Source organism: Scardinius erythrophthalmus, assembly GCF_964197995.2.
Source record: "Scardinius erythrophthalmus genome assembly, chromosome: 2".
NCBI lineage: Eukaryota > Metazoa > Chordata > Actinopteri > Cypriniformes > Leuciscidae > Scardinius > Scardinius erythrophthalmus.
The window spans coordinates 42,920,367-42,942,962 of NC_138222.1; the positions used below are offsets into that span (position 1 = coordinate 42,920,367).

Consider the following 22,596-nt stretch of genomic DNA (forward strand, 5'->3'; position numbering starts at 1 on the left):
AAGCTGCACCTGTTGCTCATTTGACTTGGCGTTTGAGTTCTTCTCAACCAAAGCACATCAACTGAATGCATTCTAAAAATATGATTTTAATGACTTATTATGGTGTTATTATTATTATTATTATTATTATTGTGTATTTATTTTTATAAAAAATACGGTAAAAACAGTAATATTGTAAAATATTCAATGTAATTTTAAAATAGCTGTTTTCTATTTTAATAAATTAAAAAAATAACAATTTATTGCTGTGATGTCAAAGCTGAATTTTCAGCATCATTACTCCAGTCTTCAGTGTCACATGATCCTTCAGAAATCATTCTAATATGCTGATCTGGTGCTCAAAAAATTATTTCTTAAAGGGATATTTCACTGCTGGAAAGATGAATGTGTTTTTAAATTGGGTCATTTATTTAGTAGAAATGTGAAATTATTTTAGAAGTTGGTGCCTTCTACACTGAGAAAAGCCAGAAAATGTATTTTTGGCTCATGTGGATGAAAGACAACAACTCCCAGAATGCACTTGATTCGCTGCCCTATGAGGCCACTACCAAGCCATGCCTACCAGTTACAGGTATCGGAAGAAATGATACAACTAGGCTAATAGTTGACCCGAAACTGAAAAGACGCAGTTTTATCGTGAGATTCCACCCACTATGGGCGGGTTGAAAACATGCAGAACTAGTTCCTACTACTGACTGTAGCCTCTAGCCTCTGGCCAAAAAAGCCTCTGACGCAAAAAGGCGATTTTTGCGTCATCTGAGTTTTTTTTTTGTTTGTTTGTTTTTTAGACACACAATACAGAAATCTCTCGTCTCAGGGGGACATGAGGGAGGAAAGCACGGTCATTCGAAAATACTACCGGTTTTCTACTGATACAAAGCTTAATGCTAATATGTGCAATATCCCTTTAATATTATCAATGTTGAAAACAGTTGTGCTGCCATTTTTGTTGGAAGTTGGAACTGATAATTTTTTTCTAGGATTCTTTGATGAATAGAAAATTTAAAAGTATTTATTTGAAATAATAATGTTTTGTATTATTACGAATGTCTTTTCTGTCACTTTTGCTCAATTTGTTGTGTCCTTGCTGAATATGTGTTCATTTCTTACAGACTCCGAACTTTGCTTGCATGGGTTGACTGCTGTCACAACCATGTGCGTGCGTAACCGCATTGTAACTGTTGTTTCTCAAAAGTTTGTTTTAAGTGATGAAGTACTGTAGAAGTTTACTTGTTCTAGCTCATGTCCAAGTATCTAAATTGCTGGCTTTGTTTGTGTTTATTTTACTGAAGAGCAAAATGGAGGGAGGCATTATTTAAACGTTAAGGCTGCTCTAGTTTTGTACTCGTTTGCTTTGTCTGGAGTTTTTCAGCATGCAGAACATCTTTTTTTCGCCTGTAGAACAGCTGACTCGAACAAGCCTGTGACCCATAAATATGGGAATGGTCAAAGAACTGAGAGAGATGTTCACTTGAGTTATTTTGGTGCTGGATAAGTTCAGGCCCTCTTTGTTTATTGTCTGTCAAAGCAGCATCCATGTTCTTTTCATTGTTCTTGTAAATTGATTGTACTTGTCGTCATGTCCCCATATGTTGTTGTTCTGGCACTGTTTAAATATTGTCATGGGATTGTTTGATTTGTTGATGTACTTTTATGTTTGTGTTGTGTCTTCTGTGGTTTTTGTATTTGCCGTTTGATGCCAGAGTGTTTTGGCTGGTGTGTGTAAGGTGAGGAGGTTTGTCCCTGTCTCTGGGCCCCTCCGCAGTGCAGCTTCATAGGTATTGTTTTCATGCCATCCGCATAAATTAACCTGTCACACAGACGGCTCTCCTTACCCACGTTCTCCTGGGAGGGCCCGAAACAGGCCACTCACACTCTCTCACACACACTGCTAACGTTGTCGTGCCAACAGAGAGAACATGCTGCCTTCAGAAATGTGATTTTTCACAAACTTGCTATCATGATGGTGCAGCTTGTATGTTTTTCGGTTACATAATCTGGTGTTTTATCACTAAAAATGTCATTTTTTTTCTTCCTACCAGAGAATGAGAAAATGGCTGAAAAGTGGGCCTAGGTCTTTATAACACCCCTTTGCAAAGGGATTTGTGAAGTTCCCAGCAGGCCACCACTTGATTCAAAGCTATAATGAAAACATGAGCACATACACAGTCCAGATGTAGGCTATGGTTTGATACATAAGCTGGACGAGATCAGATATACTACGTTTCCACATTTCCATCCCCTGACTGCTGTTTTTTTTTTTTTGTGACTGCTCTTGTGTTTGTGTTGGCAAATTGTGCATAGGCCTATGTCATTCTCCATGTATGTTTTCACATTAGCAAAGTGGAAACTTGGCTTTGAAGTTTTTTTTTTTGTGGATGCCATTGTATATGGACTGTGTATCAATCGCTGGATCCTGAGATTAATTAGACCATTAGTTTGTGAATGCTTTCCTTTCGGGTCAGACAGACCAGCAAGATGAAAGCCAGAGTGCTAACTGGCTCTTTCAACGCTTGTAACAGTATGAAGCTGTTGAGATTAGATAAATTTGAAGTTATTGTTAGGATGTGTAGAGAAGGTCAGTCAGCATCAGTGTTTTTTGCTACCTTAGAGAGTTAATTCACCCACAAATTTAAATTTTGTCATTTACTCACCCTCATGTCGTTCTAAACATGTGTTTCTTTGTTCTGTTGAACACAAAAGAAGATATTTTGAGGAACAAAAAAACTTGCATGTCACATTATGTTTAGAACAACTTGAAGGTGATTAATGATGACAGAATTTTCATTTTTGGGTGAACTATCCCTTTAAAGGTGCTCTAACCGATGCTGGGTGACATCTTCTTGTTGACGTTCGAAGTATTGTCAAACAAAACGGAGGCTAGCTCGACCCTCCCTCGTCCTCATCCCCTCCCCTCCCCCTCCCTTCTGTGGATTTAGAAAAAACAAACTGGATTTACCCACCTGTCCAGCAAAAAGAGAGCAACCTGAATGTCGGATTGGAAGCCCTTCTGCCAGCGGAGTTCTCGCCACCTTTTGAACGCTTTTCCGATGTGAATTCGGGACTTCACGTTCCTTCTCCTTTTCCCTATTCTTTATTTGTCGTGTGTCGGCCGTATCAAAATTCAAAAGAATATACCATTTTAACGTTAGTCATTGTTAGGACATCTCTCCTCTAGCTAACCTCCCTCTTCATGTTTCTCTGTCCTCCACTCCCCACACCCCCTTCATGTGCACGCGCACTAACCCCCCAACCCCCACCCCCAAATCATTATTGTCGGTTATTGGCTGGAACACTGTGTATGTTTCATGGCCAGACTGGGCCAGTTTGTTGTTGTTTGTTTTTGTGCTGTTTGTGGGGCCTGGGCTGTCTAAAGAGACAAGGTTTTTTTTTTTTTTTAAGGGGACATGCGGCTAGTGGATAGTGAGGAGATATTTGCTGGATGTGACGACAAATGTTTTGGCCTAAAAAACGCGTGACATCGCTTAGAACACCTTTAAATGTACTGAAGAAAATTAATATGTGGCTTTGCAAGCAATGGGCTTAGTCTTGTGACCAGCAAATTTTGAAACCAAAATCTATAACCAAATGAAGTTTTGGAACCAAATTTTTTTTTTTTTTTTTTTTAGAATTATACTTTGAAATGCTCGGATTGCTGTTAATTTAAGATAATCTTCACCCTCCCTGGTTACTGTTGCGATCTCAGACAAGCTTCACAGAACATCCCATAGGAATGAACTGGAGATTTTGTATTGAAGAAAAGTAGATTTTTGTTTGTATGTGGTCAATTATAGTTATTTGATCGGCAATGGAATGGTTCCGGAATCAGACAAGAAAAATTGCAATCAGTGCATCTCTAGTTAAGTGGACTAAATGATTGAAGTCCTGTATACATCACCAGAGAGAAGTCTTTCATTTCACTTAAAATCGAGTTATGACATATTGATTAAAAATTACAAGGTCAAAAACAATAAAATAAAAAAATCAAGCATGCACAAAATAATCGTTTACAATAAGATTACAGTTTTTTACAATCACTTTGCTACTATTTTCAGAACCTTGATGTCATTTTTCAAAACTCTAGACACAAAACTCAAAACGGTTATCACTTGTAACACAGGCTATCTAATGTTCAAAACATTGCATTGTGTATTCACATCTTTAAAGAAATCTTGCACTTGCACAATCATTGGTTCAAAAAACTAATTTACTGTGAAATACCGTTGAGACATAACTATAGATCACCCACACACAAGCAACTGATAGTTTCATTGTGTCATTGTTCGTACAATCATTAAATATTGTAGAACAAAATAGGTGATACAGGTTTCATTATGGCACTACATGTACAGTAAATACATCTCTGTAAAGGCACTGCAGTAGTAGAGAGAATACTACAGTGGAATCATTGAACAAAGTTTGTAATATATTGATGCAAAACACTACAGTACAATCACAACATAGGTTTATTTGAATCAAAGCAAAAAATAATTAGCTATGAAATAGAAAAGAAAAGACAGTACTGTAAAACATCAAATGCAGTGTTCCTCAACTTGCTTGCTTGTACTGTAAGAAACAGAACAGGAGTGATGATCTATACAGTGCAGTGCTGTCAATACTGTACATAGTCTGAAAAGGTAGTACAGTGTTTGGGACCATAGACACAGTGTCTGATGAAGCAGTATGATCAAATATTAGGCTACATCCATGGATATTGTAGTCTAATTGGTTCATGCTCCATGCTAATTGGTGACAATGAATATCGTTATCTTGAAACTTTCATGATTTAGTAAACATGGAAGATTGTTTGTCTGTTTCCATACAACTATGCATTCAGAGTAATGCAATAGTTTCTTATCATTTTGAGCAGTTGTATCAATTGATAGTTAGATCAATGTAAGGAAATGAATAGACACTCATTTGAAATGTAATGTGTGAATTGCCTTTTGAAATAGTAGTACTTTGATGTTAAGTTGTGTCATATTGAACAGGTGATTTTTGTTGAATGAACAAATGATCTAAGTTTTATGTGTATTGTATCCAAGCAATTGAGAAAAGGGTTAGAGTTTTGAAAAATGTGCATTTTGATCATTGGTTGTGAGTTTTGTGTCTAGAGTTGTGAAAAATGACATCAAGGTTCTGAAAATAGTAACAAAGTGATTGTAAAAAACTGTAATAACATGAATTTAGAACATTTTGTGAATTATTATTTCATGCTGACTTGAAACCTCAGTGTGAATTTCTCAAGATTTATTTCTCTTAGGCTATATGCTCTCTGGGTACATTGTCACTATTATAAGTCACCCTGTAACAATGTTTTAGCCATTTAGTTATTTTTGGATGTTTTCCATTTAAAATGCTTTTACAACTATCCAGACACAAGGATTCTCCATAGACTTGTATTAGAAAAGAGCAAAAGTTTGTCTTGTCAGTAACATTTTTAAGGCAATGTTTAGCAAAGGATCTGTTGTAAATGAAATGTAAACTCATCTCAGAATAATGAAATTAAGCTTAATCATGCAATCTCAGCCTAGTTTTAGAAAGCTGTATTTTTGTTTTTAAGCCATTGTGTGTTATGTGTCATTGACGTCCTTTTGTGATATTCTTGAATTTGATTTTTCTATGGTTTCGTTTGTTTTCTATTCTCAGTGTAAGAAGACGCACATTCCTTACAGAGATAGCAAGCTGACACGGCTCCTTAAAGACTCTCTGGGTGGAAACTGCAGAACTGTGATGATTGCGAACGTCAGCCCATCCTTGCTCTCCTATGAAGATACACACAACACTCTCAAATATGCCAACCGCGCCAAGGAGATCAAATCCACTGTAAGTCCTACACATGCACGCACAGCTTCAGCAGTCCCTCAACCAACAACCCACAAGTTCACCACCAACAGAGATTGTATCAAAGCGTGATTATAATATTAATCGTATTTCTGATTCTCTCTCACTGTTTTTCAGCTGAGGAGTAACGTGATGAGCTTGGACAGTCACATTGGACAGTATGCCATCATCTGTGAAAAGCAGAAAGCAGAGGTAAATAAAATAAGACTCGATGAATCTCATCCTTAATCACATCTTAATGTGGAATTATTTACTTTGTAAATCTGGTTTGCTTCTCTTGTTAGGTGAAATGGGTCTAATCCACATGAGACTAGCTTGCCTAATGAGTGTGTGTGTGTGTGTGTGTGTGTGTGTGTGTGTGTGTGTGTGTGTGTGTGTGTGTGTGTGTGTGTGTGTGTGTGTGTGTGTGTGTGTGTGTGTGTGTGTGTGTGTGTGTGTGTGCTTGCAGATTGTCATGCTGAAACAGAAACTCAAAGAGTATGAAGAGCGGAAGGTGGAGGTTTCTGCCTTTAATCCAATCCCCATCCAGAGGAGAGCAGAATTTGAGAAGTAAGCACTGTGTGTGTGCACGTGTTGTATGAGGACGGTTGCGTTCAGTCCATAAGTGTGCACTCATGCGACACAGCAAACTCTATTTGCAGGCATCAGCATGCAGCTTGAGACCTGTGTTTTTGTTTGTTTAGATGTTGTTTATTTTATGTCATGTGTGATGTGCAGCTCTTTAACGCTGTCCTTTGAAACTTTGAATATTTCTCAATTATTCATAAGTAAGAGTACACAGGACAAAGCCAGACACCATCGCAGGTGGAGGTCTTCTTACATCTGCATTTTTCATCAGGCCCAGCAGAGAGTGGAGACTTGTGCTTTGTGTTTTCCTCTTTCTTTAATTTTTCACATTTGTTTTTTTTCTCCTTTAAGTTTTGTTTGTTTTGGACAGAAAATGTATCACGGTTTTGCGATAGATACCACCACCCCCCCCCCCCCCCAACCCTCAGCCTCTAGATTTTGTGTGTGTGTGTGTGTGTGTGTGTGTGTGTGTGTGTGTGTGTGTGTGTGTGTGTGTGTGTGTGTGTGTGTGTGTGTGTGTGTGTGTGTGTGTGTGTGTGTGTGTGTGTGTGTGTGTGTGTGTGTGTGTGTGTGTGTGTGTGTGTGTGTGTGTGTGTGTGTGTGTGTGTGTGTGTGTGTGTGTGTGTGTGTGTGTGTGTGTGTGTGTGTGTGTTTCTCATCAGCAAAAACCGCCGCAGCATCCGTAGATGGGAGGGAGAAAATGAAGGAGAGGCGGAGGGAGGAGAGAAAGAGGGAAAATAGCAAGGGTGGGAGGGATGGAGAGGGGGAGGAGGAGGGGAAAAAGCTGAATGAGTCTCACTCCTACGTGTTTCATTCACCGGCATCAGAATTCACAACTTGCCGAGCGAGTGAGGGAGAGAGGTGCTTAGAGGCAAGGAGGGGCGGTGTGCTCCTGCCCGCATTAATAATGCAGGAGTCTGGCAGTGTCGGCGCTGCACCAACATTATGGCCCCAAATAGAGCCTCTGCTCTCTCTCGCAAATGTTTTTATTTTTTTTATCAAAACTAATACACTAATACCGCCCACACACAGTTCAGGTGATATCTCAACGCATTCATTGAGGTGTCGTGTGCTATGTTGCAAAAAGGCTGTGTGGAGTATTGAAGGCTCTCAGTGGAGAATTTTTGAATGAGAGCATGATGGCCTTTAGCGCTAGCCTGTATCAAATAGAAGAGTAAAGGATGCAGTAAGGTGAGATATCTCCTCAGTTATTATTGGATGCACTCATGGCTATCTGTTGGGTGTGTTTCATATTTTTCTACTGCTCAAAAGTTTGGGGTCAGTAAGATTTTTTTAAATGTTTTTTTCTCTTCCAACCCCTGGTAAAAAAAATATGGAATCACCACATTTGGTGGATAGCATTTTATACTTTATAGCAAACAAACAAACAAATCACAGATATGACACAAAAAAAGGTTTTGTTCAAGTGCTTACTCACCTTAATGAGCTGTTGGACTTGTTTAATTGAAATAAAATTAATAAATAAAAAATGTAAGTGAATTTGTTTGAGGTATGTTTCATGAAGCCATAATGTTTTCATGACTCCTTCAACAAGGAATTTCAACTTAGGCAAAGAAGTTGGTTGTTCCCACTTCCTAGTCAGTTGTGTTTCTAAAATGTGGTGCAAGTATAAACTTGTATAAAGTTATAAAAGGAAAATATACGGGCAGACCAAGGAATACGTCAGAGTGCCAGTATAGAAATCTCAAAGCAATATGCCTTGAAAATAGAAAATGCTCAAAACAAATGGAGAAAAAAGGGTTGAAACAGGAGTCAATATTTGTGACAGAACTGTAAGAAACCAGCTGAATGAAATTTGATTTACATAAAGAAAAAGCCAAACGAAAACCAAAGCAGAAGAAAACAAGGTTTGGTCGGATAAAGAGTAGCAATGATGGAGTGTAGATGATTGGATGAAAGTGATAATCAATGATGAATCACGAATCTGCATTGGCCAGGGAGATAATCTATAACTTTTGTCTGGTGCTACTTTAATGAAACAGAGGTGACTGCCTCTGGACCAGGGTAAATGGCAATCACAATCATTCTATTTTAGGATTGCTTTTACTTGATTATTCATTTTTATTTGCTTATTTTTGTATTTTAAAGTGTGTTGTTTTTCTCTGTTGTTATGTTTGCCTGTAAAGCGCTTTGAGAAAGCAACTTTTTAAAGGCACTATATAAAATAAATGTATTCTTATTATTCTTCTTCTTCTTATTATTATTATTATTATTATTATTATTATTATTATTACCTTAACAGTCAATTCACAGGTGTACATTGACATTTTTACTCTTTTCTCATTCCATCGATAGAAAATAGGTTTGATGATGATGATGATGATGATGATGAAATGCAAAGCTGATATGTCAACCGTTATTTGAAAAAGTTAGAACCAGCTTAATAGTGAAGTCCATGCTTCAAAGAACTCAGGTTGATGATTCCATATTTTTTTCCTCAACATTGAGTGATTCCATACTTTTCCCCTCTATTTGATCTGGAAAAAGGCATGCCATTAATAAAAAAATGTATATGAATTTGTTTGAGGTACGTTTCATGAAGCAAGAAATAAAAAATAAAAAAATAATTTAGTCATGTCTGTGATTTGGTTTGCTATGAAATAAAAAAGCTGGGTGAACAACATCCTGTGGTGATTCCATATTTTTTGCCAGAGTTGGTATGTTCAACCTAGCTGTATTTATTAGATAAAAAATACAGGAAAACAGTAATGTTGCGAAATACTATCATTTAAAATAACTTTTTTTCTATTTTCAGCAGTCATTATGCCAGTCTTCAGTATCACATGATTCTTCGGAAATCCTAATATGCTGATTTAGTGCTCAGTCATTTTTGTTTTTTTATCAATGTTGAAAACTGATGTGCTGCTTAATATTTTTGTATTTCTTTGAGCAGCATTTTTTTTTTAAACTATAATTCTCTCTGTATCAATCCTTGTCACATTTGATCAATTTAAAGCGTTATTGCTGAATAAAAGTATTAAAAAAAAGTTATCCTAATCACCCCAAGCTTTTGAGTGAATAATAATTAGAGTGCCATCATTGTTTTATTGTGGCCTGCTGAATGTTGTTGTTTTTTTTTGTTTTTTGTTTTTTTTAACCATGTTGTTGACTTTTCCACAGGCTATTATGTAAACTGCTTTTATTGTAAATGTATTACTATGCACACATTCATGTGATTTATAGTCAACATTATTTTCTAATAGCTAGCAGCAGATGGCAGATGCTGTTTTGCACTAGTTTATTTAAACCACAAAACTCCATTAATTTTATTTTAAGCTGCTTTTTGTATTTGTTTATTTATTGGCGTTTATCACTCTGCTGCAGGTCTGACATTTTTTTTAATCATTATTAATTTAATTTATACATATATTGTACAGAGGATAGGAAATCATGGTGAAATGCCACTTTTGTTTGTTGGAACATATGTATTAACCACCAGGCAACTTTTCCTACACAGAACGTATACAGCCAGTATAGGTGACTGTGTCTAATGTCTATGTGCTTTTTGTGTTTGCGCAGGATGTCTGAGTCCCTGCGAAGTGTGTTTGCAGCACGTCTGCAGGTCCGTAAAGAGCATCTGGACATCGAGAAGCAGCTGAATGAAAGCAGGTTGACTATGAGACACAGGGAGTTGTGGCATCAGCAGAGCCTGATCTTCTTTCCTGACAACAGGGCCGAAAGGGTAACAACACTGATTCATAAACATAAACAGTTGTTTAAAAAATGATTTTTATAAATCCTTATCCAGTAATCATGAAAATTCTTAGAAATTCTTTCAGTATGTGTGTGAACCCTGTTTTAGTCATTTGTTTGTTTGTTTTAGGCCACCTGTAAATATGAGCGTAAACTGGCCTCCATAAAGTCTCACCAGGAGCACTTGCAGAAACGTTTGTCGGAGAGTGAAAAGCACTTCCAAGAGAATGAGGGATGGCTTCACCGCATTGAAAATGAGATGAAGCTGCTTGGACATGAAGGTCACACTCCAGAGGTCAGGGCTGGGTCACTTTTACTTCAGATTAGGGCTGCATGGGTGATATACATGCATGTCAACCAGTAGAGCTTCTGCTATAATACAGTGTCATGCTCAAACTGCTGCAAAATATGCGACCACAACCATCAAACATGTCTGTCTAGCCCGTGTTTACAAAGAAACATAATGGAAAAGCGGCTCAGTGGATTGTCAAAAGGCCTTCTGTGGCCCCTGACTGTTGGTTGATTTATGTTTTTTGCTTAATTTTGTAATATGAATCTGCTTGTGTATTGATGGAGAGATTTGTTATGAATTATCTTACCTTCAGAAGGTTTGTTTCCAGTTTTAAAAAAGTGAATCAAATGAGTTGTCTCTCTTTAATCTTTATCAAATCTCTAGACTCTTGAAAAATAGACATTTACTTCGTTTATGTAATATTAAAACCATTTTGGGTTTGAATTTGCAGCAAAAAATAGCTGTATCATATATTGTGATATAAGAATTTGTCATACCGCCTACTCCTGCAACAGATATGTTGTTTTTTTGTCCTTCAGCTTACCGTGATATTTCTTTGAGGGCTCATTTCAGCCTCAGAGTGGACAGCCTTGGTCTTATCCATTTCGAAATGCCATTATTGAATGTTTTCATGTTTTCCACCTGAGCAGTGTACTAGGGTGCCAGTCTGCAGTGTTGTGTTGTCTGAGGCAGACATACTCCTCTGAGGCCCTGTATAGCGGTGCTCTTCTGAAGCACTTCTTTGAGCTCATCAGACAGCCAACTGCTCTTAAATAGGTTTAGAAGACCTGGCATAAATTGTATCTCTATATCTTCATGTACCTGAGCAGTGACATTCTTCTGAAACAATTTAAATATTTTGCAGCAATGCACACTGTTAATCAGTCTGCATGTAGGAGGCAGACATTCATCAACAGACTATTAAAAAAATCATTGGTTTTATTGGACAAGCGTAGAATATTGTGTAATCATTGTTTTCTCCCTCATTTGTGGCCCTTTGAAAGACACTGTGACCATCGCTGTCTCTTTCACCCCTCTTTTAGCTCTTCTCTCTGTTTCCCCACCAGAGGATGTCTTAATAAAAGAAAAATCAATGCTTTTCCTTTATCACTCCCTACAGCTGCTTACCTAAATCCACACCTCTTTTCTCACTCTCTTTTTGCTCTCCTGTTTTTCTTTTTTTTTTTTTTTTCCTGGAAGTAGAACGGAGTAGTGACGCACCCGCCCATCAAATGTTCTGTGCTCTGCTGTTTTGCGTTTTCTTGCGTCAGAGGGGGTAGAAGACTCCTCAGAAGGTGCATTTTCAGTGAGACAGAAAGAAAACAAGGAGCTAGACTAAAAACAACATCTAAGCCGTTTCATCATTTTTGTAGTGTTTTGCCTTTGTTGTCTTTCTCATTATAGCGCATAGATGAGATGGTTTAATCTTGTCGTTCTCTTCACCCAGAAAGTCCCACTCCTGAGCTTGACATTCTATTAAAATTTGCCATCTAATAGATGGGAAACTGCACATCCCCTATCTGTGTCCTGATTTATGTATATAATTTATATAGAATTTGTTTCCCCCATACTGTAGAACATAAGCCTATAATTTTCCTTTAATTGCATAATTTAAAATGTTCATTTTACATACCTTATTAAAATGTTAAGTAAAAAGATAAATACAAATATTGCTTTGTACTGTTATATTGGTGTATATAAATCAAAATGATCAAATATAATGTTTCCTTGTTTTTAAGTAGATTGCATTTTTTTTTATCTGTTTATAAAAAAAACATAAATGCAATCTATTAAATACATACATGCATACATAGTTATATTGATGCGCAAACAGTGTATGTGGCTTTGTGCTCTCGACGCACCGATCACACGTATTTATGCACAGATTCATGTCATTACAATCACATTGTTTCCACACACTTTCAGCATAATGTTTTGATTTGTTGTGTATGCTGCTGTGTTGAGCAGTTGTTGGATCCGTGCACAGTAGTAGGTAAATGCGTTTGGTTTAGTGGTGTTGTTTTTTGGCAAACAAGCTCTTTGCTGTTGCACTGTACACACTGTGAATTCTGAAAAGTTTTGTTCTGTAATGTTTTTTTTTTTTTTTTTCTCATGTGTGCTTTGGTGTGCATACATTTATTAATTATATGGACTCCTTATACCATTTGGTTATTTTATGTCTGATAGTTTACTTAGCTGGATATAGCAAATTATGACTAAATGAACATGTTAAACAAGATAAATAGTGTATGCTTAATTTCAAGATAAATGTGTGATTAATCATGTGTGTGTACACACACCCCTCTCTCTCTCTCTCTCTCTCTCTCTCTCTCTCTCTCACTCACTCACTCACTCACTCACTCACTCACACACACACACACACACACACACTCATGATTTTAAATAAATGATTTTGATATACTCATGCCCAATTAATTTCAAGGGACTAGAAAGGAGCTTCTGAGGTTGCTGTAATGATTGTTGCATTTTTCTTCTTTATGTTAAGATGTGTTTTTGCCTACAGGAGCTGAAAAAAGAACTGCAGTGCCATCAGCTGCAGCTGCAGATCTCTGACCTTCAGCAACACATCAAGCACACGGGCCACCTCATCAGTGTTCAAGACCAGGAAAACACGCACATGCACAAGTATGAGTCAACACTCATAGAGGTTATGCACCAGGTTTCATGATTTTGAACTTAGTCACTCTTTATCTGAGTGTGTTTGTGGGAATGTTCTTTGTAGAAAGTTCTTTGTGTTCAGATTAATTTGAAATTTGCAATGTAAATGCCTCCATCTGTATCATTCAACTATATCACACTTGCTCTCCACCTGTCCTGTCAGGTTGGTGAACGCCCTGCTGTCCACCTGCCGTCGACAGCACCTGGCGTTGAAGGCCGCTAGCATTGCCTCAGATGACGCTGAGTGGGAGGAGCTTGAGCGCCTGGTCCGTAGGGAGCGAGGTGTGGTCTGGGCAGACCAGGAGAAAGCAGAGGAGAGGGATGATGGTGGTACAGGAAGCACTCATCTACAGCCCATCCTGTCTTTCTCACACCTCGTGTCTCACCAGAACACGCCATGCAGTGAGTGAAATCTCTCATCATCATACTTCAAACTGATGTTATAAAGTGTTTTACCAAACAAGGGAGTAAGCTAACCCACAATGTCTGACTTAAAAGTACACTACTGTTCAGAAATTAATACTTTCATTCAGAAAGAACGCATTAAATAGTAAAGATGCTGATCTTTTGAATTTTCTATTCATCAAAGAATCCTGAAAAAATGTATTACCGTTTCCACAAAAATATTCAGCACAACTGTTTTCAACCCTCATAATATGAAATGTTGGTTGGGCACCAAACCACCATTTAGAATGATTTTTGAAGGATCATGTGAAATAACTGGTTTCTATTTTAATATTTTAAATTGTAATGATATTTCACAATATTTGTTTTTACTGTATTTGCATAAGAGACTAAAAAAACATTGAACCCAACTCAAAAAGAAACCCCAAACTTTTGAACGGTAGTACATGTGTAAAAAATGTGCCATTTCAATAACATTTGTCATAATAATTTTTATATATATATATATATATATATATATATATATATATATATATATATATATATATATATATATATATATATATATATATATATATATATAATTATGTTCATAATAATTGATGTTTTTTCTTAGAAAACAATCTTTATTTCTATATCTTTTTTTTCTTTTTCTTTTTCTTTTTTTTTACTAAACAATCACCTCTGTGTGACAAAAATTAGATCTTGTTTAAAGTGCTATTTATCTCTCCTGTTTTTGTGGTAATGTCCTCAGTTGAGGATGTAAGGAAATAATCCAAAAGGATAATGTCAGCAAACTTCCTGTTTCCAAGATGAGCCATCTCATTTGTGTCATACAGCCACCTCATAGTGATCTTATTTTATGTCTGCCTTGTGATTTACTGTTTTTCGCGTCGGTGTAATGTGATCTGCATTGTGTGAACGTTGACAGATGTATGTGTCTTGATGTGTTTAGTCCCTGTGTGATGTATATGCTGGATTGAATAGAAAGGACCAGCTCAAATGAGTAACAATGTATTCTATTCACTCAGGCTCAGAGAAACACGCACGTCGAACCTCTCAGCGTCTCAGACCAACACACTCATCTAAAGGTAAACTCATCTCTGTCTCCCCCATTTTTCTCCATGGTCTGCTTCAACATACTCTGCTTAAGACATCAATCCAGCTGCCCCAATCTTTCACATTGCTCATACTGACAGCCCGTGTGTGTTGCAACAATTTTAAAGGCTTTAAGGTTTTGTAAACTAGCTTTGTTTAAAATAGTCCCCTTTTAATATGTCAATTCTTTATCATTTTCCATGTAAGCATTACAATAAAATAGTGCTTTACTAATAGCCAAATCATATCAGTGTCAGTTTTACAATTGACAGTTTTACAATGATAATTATGCAAATTATTTTATTTTAGCTTCGGAACAGACAGAGTTGCTTGACATTCTCCATACTGACACAGTGAAATACAAAAACAAGCTTTTAGGGGTGGGAAATTGAGGGGTGGGAGAAAGGGGAAAAGGAATAGAGAAAAGCTTTGGGAAATAGGAGTGGTGAGTTATTGCTCAGTAAATGGAGAGTAATGATATTTGCTGCAGAACAGGTGTTCCTCATTTGATTGAGACACGCTGTGGGAAATACACACATTTCAGGAAAATACAAAGACCTGCAAGAAAGAAAAAGAGGGAAGTGGGGGAAAACAGACGGATACTGTTAAGAATTATGTTTAGAAAAAAATATTGTAAACTTCTACATTGATAGTATTGGGAATATTTTGCATTGTCGAACATCATATTTATTAGAAACAAATTTCCTATGTCTATAATTCTTCATTTTTGACAAGGAGATTGGGGTGTTTGTTTATTTTTTCCCCGAAAACCCCCCTCCCCCTCCCCGTCCAATGGTTGTTTAAATTTGAATGATTAATTTCAAACACCATATGGGATTTGACCAGGTCAGGACAGTATAAAAAGTTCATTTTCAGTGGAAGGAAATGGAGCTTTTTGAAAATAATGAATAATGATTTGTTTGCTGCCTCAAAAGAAACGTAAAATATGATGCATATTTCAAGAAAAAATTGGTGTGCAGGTTTTTATCAGTCCGCTGGGGAAAAAACTTGTTCACAAGTTCCCAGTCTGCTCCACTGAGCTATTCCAAGGACGAACTAGTCGCTGGCTCTGCAAGGTTTCATTTTCGGCACTTAGCAAATAAATGCAATATTCATGACCTCTACATTCCTTTATTGTTTTAAACATGAAATAAAGCATTTATTCCTTTTAGACAGATTTTAGTTTAGACTACGTGTCCTACACAGGTTTTCCATTCATTTTTGTGGAACTTTTTTATCCTATTTTTGTGAATGTGATGCAACGTTTTCAGATTGGCATCCAAATAAATTTGCTGCTGTTTTAAAAAGAGATGCTTATTTTCAAGGTTCACACTGTTGAACAAGTTCTTCTGGCATTCATGCAGCAGGAAATAAAAGCTGTGTTCAGTTAGTCCTGCTCTGCATTCCCTGCTTAAAGACAATAGAGACGGAGCCCTGTCTGCAGGAACTGAAAGAGATACAGAGATTCAAAGAGAGGGTTATGAATGAACCTCCGCCCCACCCCCACCATCGACGTGCTTCATGACGATACTGTCTCTGCACTCAGGCTCAAGTGCTCGGTGGAGAGAGGGAGCGAGAGCGTGAAAGGGTGGAAAATAGTGATGGAATAGAGGACAGAAGCAGGAGGGGTCACGTGTCAACGCACACGAGACTGCCGCCCCTGCCTCTCAGACTTAAGTCTGCAGTCTGTTTCTTTACATTCTCCTTCCTCTCTTCACTCTTTTCTTTCATGTTTCTATATATTTTTATCTGTGTGCTCCTTATTTTTTAATCAGTCAATCTTTCCATCTCCATTGTCTGTCTGTCTCCTCACCTCGCCATCTACGTCTAGCCTCTTTCAGTAGCGCCGACCCTCCGCCCTTCTGAATTTCATTCATAAAATCATTGCTCGGTGCAGGGAGGGGGGAGCTATTACATATAGTATGAAACGCGCCTGGATTGGGCGAGGACAATTCTGCAATAAAAAGAGAGCAAGCAATGAGAGAGTGAGAGCCAGGCGACCCTAATCCGCAGTGGCTTCCTCCAGAAATAGCGATTCATGCATGTTTTAATCCCACCAGCCAAAAATACACCGCCCAGAGCACTCTGCCACCAATTACTGATCGCACCTATTCCTCTGCCTCCGCTCTGGGCCATACATCACTGTCCTGCCGCCCATCCTCTCTCCCATCCTTTTTTTTTTTTTCCTGTGCTTTGTCACTTGATCATCCTGTGCCTCTCAAATGAAGTTATATCGCCTGTGCGCTATAGCTGTTGGCTTCAAGAGGCAGTCAAAGCAAAGTGCATTCAGTATGAGTTTCAGAAGAGGCGTTTAGTTCTCAAACTTTCTTTTGCTAAAAAAGTGAGTATAGTTAGTCATTAACAGGATGTCAGGTCCTCTCCCATGCAATCCAGATTTCTGAGAATCAGCACTGACTCAGAGAGAAGGAGAGATGGCTGTGTGTCAACAGTTTAACCAGCAGGAGCTCTGAAGCATTGCGATTGGTCAAGAACGATTAAGATGCAGCCGCAGTGTCTTTCTCTCCCTCGCTTTTCTGCATCGTGTGAGTCAGTGTGCAGCCAGACTGCGACGTGCTCCGGCATACTCCACCACTCAATATCCAACGTCAGACCCCTCCAACAGCTTCCTGGAGCCTCCCTTGCCTTCCCTACCCACATACACCCACCGGCACACACATACTGTCTGTCTTGACAGAACCTGCTCTTTAACAACATACCGCTCTTGGTGTGTTACAAACACACTTGTAACTATGCGTCGCTTGACAAGCGTGGATTAAATTATCACTGTTTTTTTAGGACACAATGTTTGTGTATTTGTATCAGTCATGTAAAATTATTGTGTGTGTGAGCTTTGTGTCCAGGAATGCGCCTCATAAATCAGATTAGTAATATTATAACATGCCCAGTTTCTTGTGTTGGTCAGGAGTCATTCAAGCATTATTGGCCCAAACACTTTTTACAATGACCAATTTTGTTCCCACCACCATTGGTGATGGGGTGTATTTAATACAAAAAAGGAAACCGCTCAGATTTAGAATGCGAGTTTTTGTTTCATTACTGTTTGTAATAGTGCTATAATCTATAATTTATCCTTTAAACTTTCACATTGATTAAGATTTTGCATTTGTTATAATTTGTGGTAAGTGACAACAGGTCTGCCTATCTATCTTTATTCCACTGCATATCTGTCTGTCTATCCTTCAGTTTATCTCTATCTGTCTGTCTATCTCTCTCAATATCGATCTATCCGTCCAACTGTATAACTATCTGTCTAACCTCTGTGTATCTCTATCTATCCAACTATCTATCCATCTTTAATTTTCTTTACACTTTTTTTTTTTGTCTAAAGTCTAAAAACATAAGTCAAAAAAAAATCCAAGGACTGACTTTGGCAAATGTTGTAGTGAAGTTAATGTGTGTCAAATCAAACAAGTTTGAGCACTTGATTTGATCGATAAGAACAATCGTTACCTGTTTTTAAAATGGCAAACATTTCTGATGATGTTGTTGACAATTCAGCTTTGACTTGGAAATAATCAGTATATCACATGGCCTTTTCCATTTGGTGATTTCTTCCGATAAAGCTGGTGAATTTTGTGCTTCCTTTCTCTTTCAGGCCCTCAAGAGGCAGAGGCTGAATGTCCTCCTAAAAAAGTCAGGAGGAAGCTTTCTGTGTCTTCTGAGAACCCAGATGAGGCTGGGCCCATTCCTGTGCTGTCCCATTACCCTCCTGCCCTTCAGGAGGTCTTAAGGCAGGAGGGCATGTTCCTGCTTCAGTACACTCCTGAGGGGCAACCGCACGCCTCCAACAACTTTGATCCAAACTCCACTATCGACATCGGTCACGAGGAGGACCCGTCAGGCAGTAATGCCACAGTCATCCTATCACCCGAGCCCCCTGGCCACACAACACTCCAGGCACTACGTGCTAACAACGGGAATGAGCCAGCTAAAAGGTACTGCATACTGTCATTAGCCGCGTTTCCACTGTCGGGCCAGGGCCGGGCCGTGCTAGTGCGTGCCAGGGCCAGTTGCGTTTCCACTGTCACTTCCGGGGCTTGATCGGGGCTTACTCGGGGCCAACGGCCAGGATTTCTGGCCCGTCGAATACCTTGGGCCAAAGCGGGCCAGCTCGGGCTAAAGGAGTGGTTATGAACAGAGGCGGAGTTTACCTGAGTCGGGAGACGGCAGCGCCAGATGATTCTGTCAGCATTAAAGACTTTTAAAATAATTTAACTCGCGTTCATGTTTGAATGCCTTTGTTTGTGATGCAAAAGACTATGCGCGCTAACCATTACCATAGTAAACATAGTAAACGCTTGAAGATACGCATAGTAAAAAAACATAGTGAACGCTTGAAGAAATCAGACAAATCATAATGGCTATCACATTCATGTTTTTATTTGATCTGTCAGTAGCCTACGTCTCGTCTCTTTATACCGGACTCATAAAATAAAGCAACTTTTTTTCGGGAGCTTCCTCTGTTTCTCTGACTGAAAATATCTGTATGGGAGTCGAGAGAGTGCTAAAGCTCCTCAGGTCGTATTTTTGGTGGCATATATTTGTAGAAATTATCATTCTCTCTAAATGTGATGTAAATATGTCCTCTACTAAATAAACAGAAACAAACGCGACTGAAGAAGTAAGTGTGTCCTCTTTCTTTTGTGAAATAGACCTAACGGTAATTTATTTCTGTGTGACTAATGTGTAATTTTGACATAAATTAATTAATTATGATCAATGTATCACTTTTTATTGTAAACCTGTGGTAAAACATCGATGCGCTTGGGTTTTAAATATTCAAGTAAACAACAAAAATGCCAGCTATCATGTTTGTTTTCAACACTGTTTCCAGTGACTTCTGATTAGTTTTCTGATAAAACTTCCATTTGTTGGTGAAATGATGGGTTATTGTGACGTTGTTCCAGAGAGGCGTGTTACCATAGACAGTATAAGCGTGTTACGGGCGTGTTTTAGTGAAGCGCTGTGGAGCTTCTGGCCCGACAGTGGAAACGCAGGCCCGGTGCTATTAGCCCGAGGCTTTTAGCCCGGCACGGCCCGTTTAAAGCCCTGGCTCGCACTGGCCCGACAGTGAAAACACGGCTATTAACATCCACATTATTAAACCTTGCAAAAGTGAACTAGGTAGTTCTGTTTTGGCTGCCGTAAATACGTTTCTCTCCAATTGGTTCCTAGGTTGCAGATCCCATCGTTATTAGACCTTCGAAGATCCAAACCGTCCTACATGGCCATGACCTCAGCTGCTCAGGTCAAGCGCAAGTTCAACTGGTGTGTGTTTATTGTGGGGCCTGTTCACTACAGCTGTTTAAAATCTTGCCTTGTTGACATTTTGCACTCTTGGTGTTTTCCAAAATCTCACTTCGTGTCTGTTTGTACCAGTTCCAACCTTGGAAAAGAAGAAAGTTCTCAGGCCGCAGAACCCAAGCGCATAAAGAGAGATCCCTGCAAGTCGTCTAAACCACTGCGAATTCGACGTTTTGGAGGTTAGTATGCTATTCTAAATGCAGAAAAATTGTTCAAAGTTAAGTTACCCTCTATGGGCTCTCCATTTGTATCTTGGAAGTGGAACATAAGTGTCTCTTATTATATTCCATTTACGAAGTCCTCACATAATCCATTATCTTTGGTAAAGTATTGTAATAGTGTAATGGGTGGGCCGGCTGACAGCTGTGAAAGAATGTCAGGCGCACAGCCAGGAGCGCACAATCTCCTCCTCCCACTCCCAATGGCTCTTGCGCTTTCTTTCTCCTTAGTAATATAATGCCATGATTTGGCTGAATTTACCCCAGTTTCATAAAGTAATAAGCCATTAGAGGCTGTGCATTACAGTGATTTTTTTTTTGCCACATTTTTGGGGAGCTGCTCCTATTAAATTAAATGACCAAAGAAATTAAGGCACCAATGTTTAAAAAAAGCCTCTCATTCGATAAAAAATTAATTAAATTAATTACATGTGCTGATTAAGCAAATTAAAGAAGTAAAACAGTGACTTTTTTTTGTTAAACCACTGTTCAAAAGTTTGGAGACGTTACGATTTTTTGAAAGTTTTTTTATGCTCACCAAGGCTGCATTTATTTGATCAAAAATACAGTAAAGCATAATATTGTGAAATATTACAACTTAAAATAGTTTTTCTTATTATAATCTTTATACCCTCTGTTCTCTTTCTCTGCATCTAGTATCTTCGGAGAATGAGCCAAGCCGAAGAGTAGTACGGAGTGTATCTGAGGGAAACCTCCTTCAGCTTGACCAGCGGAAGTCCAAGTTGAGCTCAATGGGGCCCGCTGCGCTCTTTAAAAAAGTCACCAAGAGGATGTGAGAGGTTTCCACTTGCTATTAAAGGCGCCGCTTTCTCATACACCGACTTTCTCACAGACTTCTTTCTCATTAGAGTTGATGTACAAAATATGCAAAAAGGGAATGTGGGTTTTAAAGTTGTTGGAGGAGCAGGTATTTGGGCTTAATTATTTCTAGGAAACTATTTTATTTTTATTTTTTTTTTCGTTTTAATGTATGTGTGTATAAAACCTGTTCAGCCTAATATGAAGCACACATTAAAGTATTAATTGATGTTCGGGTCTTGTAAAGAAATATGGTTTTATTATTGCCACTGAATTACTTTTTTTCTCACCTTTTTAAATGTTTTATAATTAAAAAAAATTGCCCCATTTAGGTCAAATGTGTTTCTATTTCCTGACTGATTAAAATGAAATCAATTGAGAAATATTGACAGCGTATTTTATTGAACTAAACTTTAAATTATTATTTTTAATTCATTGTCCTTATGCCCACAAAGCCAGAAAATTCAGGAATAATGGACAATATTTGGAAATTTTTTAAACTAGCCAATCTTTTGGCCACCTGGTTACACTATTTGCTTTGTAATAGTTTTAAACTTACTTTGTAACAGTAATGTAGCTGTTGCTCTGACTGGTAACAACTCAAATTAAGAACAGTGTTCTTATTTATTTCTAGGGAATTTACAACTATATAATTGACATTTTGTGTTGTAACATTTTTAATTCAGCTGCACAGCAAAACCTATTAGTTCAGTCCAATTAACCACAGTTTTTCATTCATCTTCAACTCCAACTGTCTTATAATGCTGTTCGGTCATCTTGTTTCTTGCTGATTTATATGCTTTTCAGTGTGTTCAGAGATTGGGTTCAGCCCACATAAGACATAAAGGGAGTCTAGTGGTTTGGGGTCCATTTCCTGCATACCATCTGTCTGAACCAAAAGAAAATTGAGCCTCCCGTCAGGAATGCGGCCCATTTAATTTTCAAACTCTTCCAACTTATCCAATAACACAACGAGGTTCCATAGAAGTAGTAGTTCTATTCTTCAACTAGAATAGGATTCACTGCCAATGTTTTGGTTTAGCCTAATGTTTGGAGTTGCCAATACTTGCTGCAGGTAAGAGAGAAGAAAGCAGCGTTATAAATATATTATCGCTATCTGTCTATATAAATTGGTGTTTTAGAATATTTTTGTATGTTTGAGAGACAATCAGTTGTGCATAGCTGCCCTGGTTCTAACATCATGCCTAAGGAATTAACAGTAATTAATTCTGGTAATGAGGCTATTATTAACAGATAATTATGTAATATGCCTACAGGAAGATAAGTAGCGGGCTCATGGCATACAGAGCAGTCTGCACATCCATAAAGTTTCACCTGTTTGGCCTTCCAGTGGGCAAGAAAAATAAATGTTTAAATATGTTTGTTTTTTATATTATTTATTAAATTGGCCTTTAAAATGTCTTGAGAAACTGCATCCTTCTGTTCAGAGTACAGGAATATATTTACCTTTTTATATTCACTTATGCTTACATAATTGAAGAATTAATTGTGAAAGACTGATCATTTTGACACTGGAATAAATGTGGGACCTTTTCCTTAAACATAATTTAGAATAAAACATTTCATGTTCATTTTATTTGCTGAACTGTCTCGCAGTGTGTGGCTGCTCTGCAA

The 22,596-nt window shown here is 38.0% G+C and overlaps 1 protein-coding gene across 1 annotated transcript in view; it reads left to right on the top strand.

Moving 5' to 3' along the window:
* kif18a (kinesin family member 18A) overlaps positions 1-22,381 on the top strand; it is a 37,356-nt gene extending 14,975 nt beyond the window's left edge. Inside the window, exons 7-18 of the mRNA XM_081356974.1 lie at positions 5,650-5,826; positions 5,962-6,036; positions 6,293-6,393; positions 9,952-10,114; positions 10,256-10,420; positions 12,942-13,063; positions 13,260-13,498; positions 14,533-14,592; positions 18,216-18,555; positions 19,796-19,888; positions 20,000-20,103; positions 20,800-22,381. Of these exons, the coding sequence (XP_081213100.1) occupies positions 5,650-5,826; positions 5,962-6,036; positions 6,293-6,393; positions 9,952-10,114; positions 10,256-10,420; positions 12,942-13,063; positions 13,260-13,498; positions 14,533-14,592; positions 18,216-18,555; positions 19,796-19,888; positions 20,000-20,103; positions 20,800-20,939 (1,779 nt within the window). The 3' untranslated portion in view covers positions 20,940-22,381. The remainder of the gene's footprint in view (positions 1-5,649; positions 5,827-5,961; positions 6,037-6,292; positions 6,394-9,951; positions 10,115-10,255; positions 10,421-12,941; positions 13,064-13,259; positions 13,499-14,532; positions 14,593-18,215; positions 18,556-19,795; positions 19,889-19,999; positions 20,104-20,799) is intronic.
* Positions 22,382-22,596: the final 215 nt, after the last annotated feature.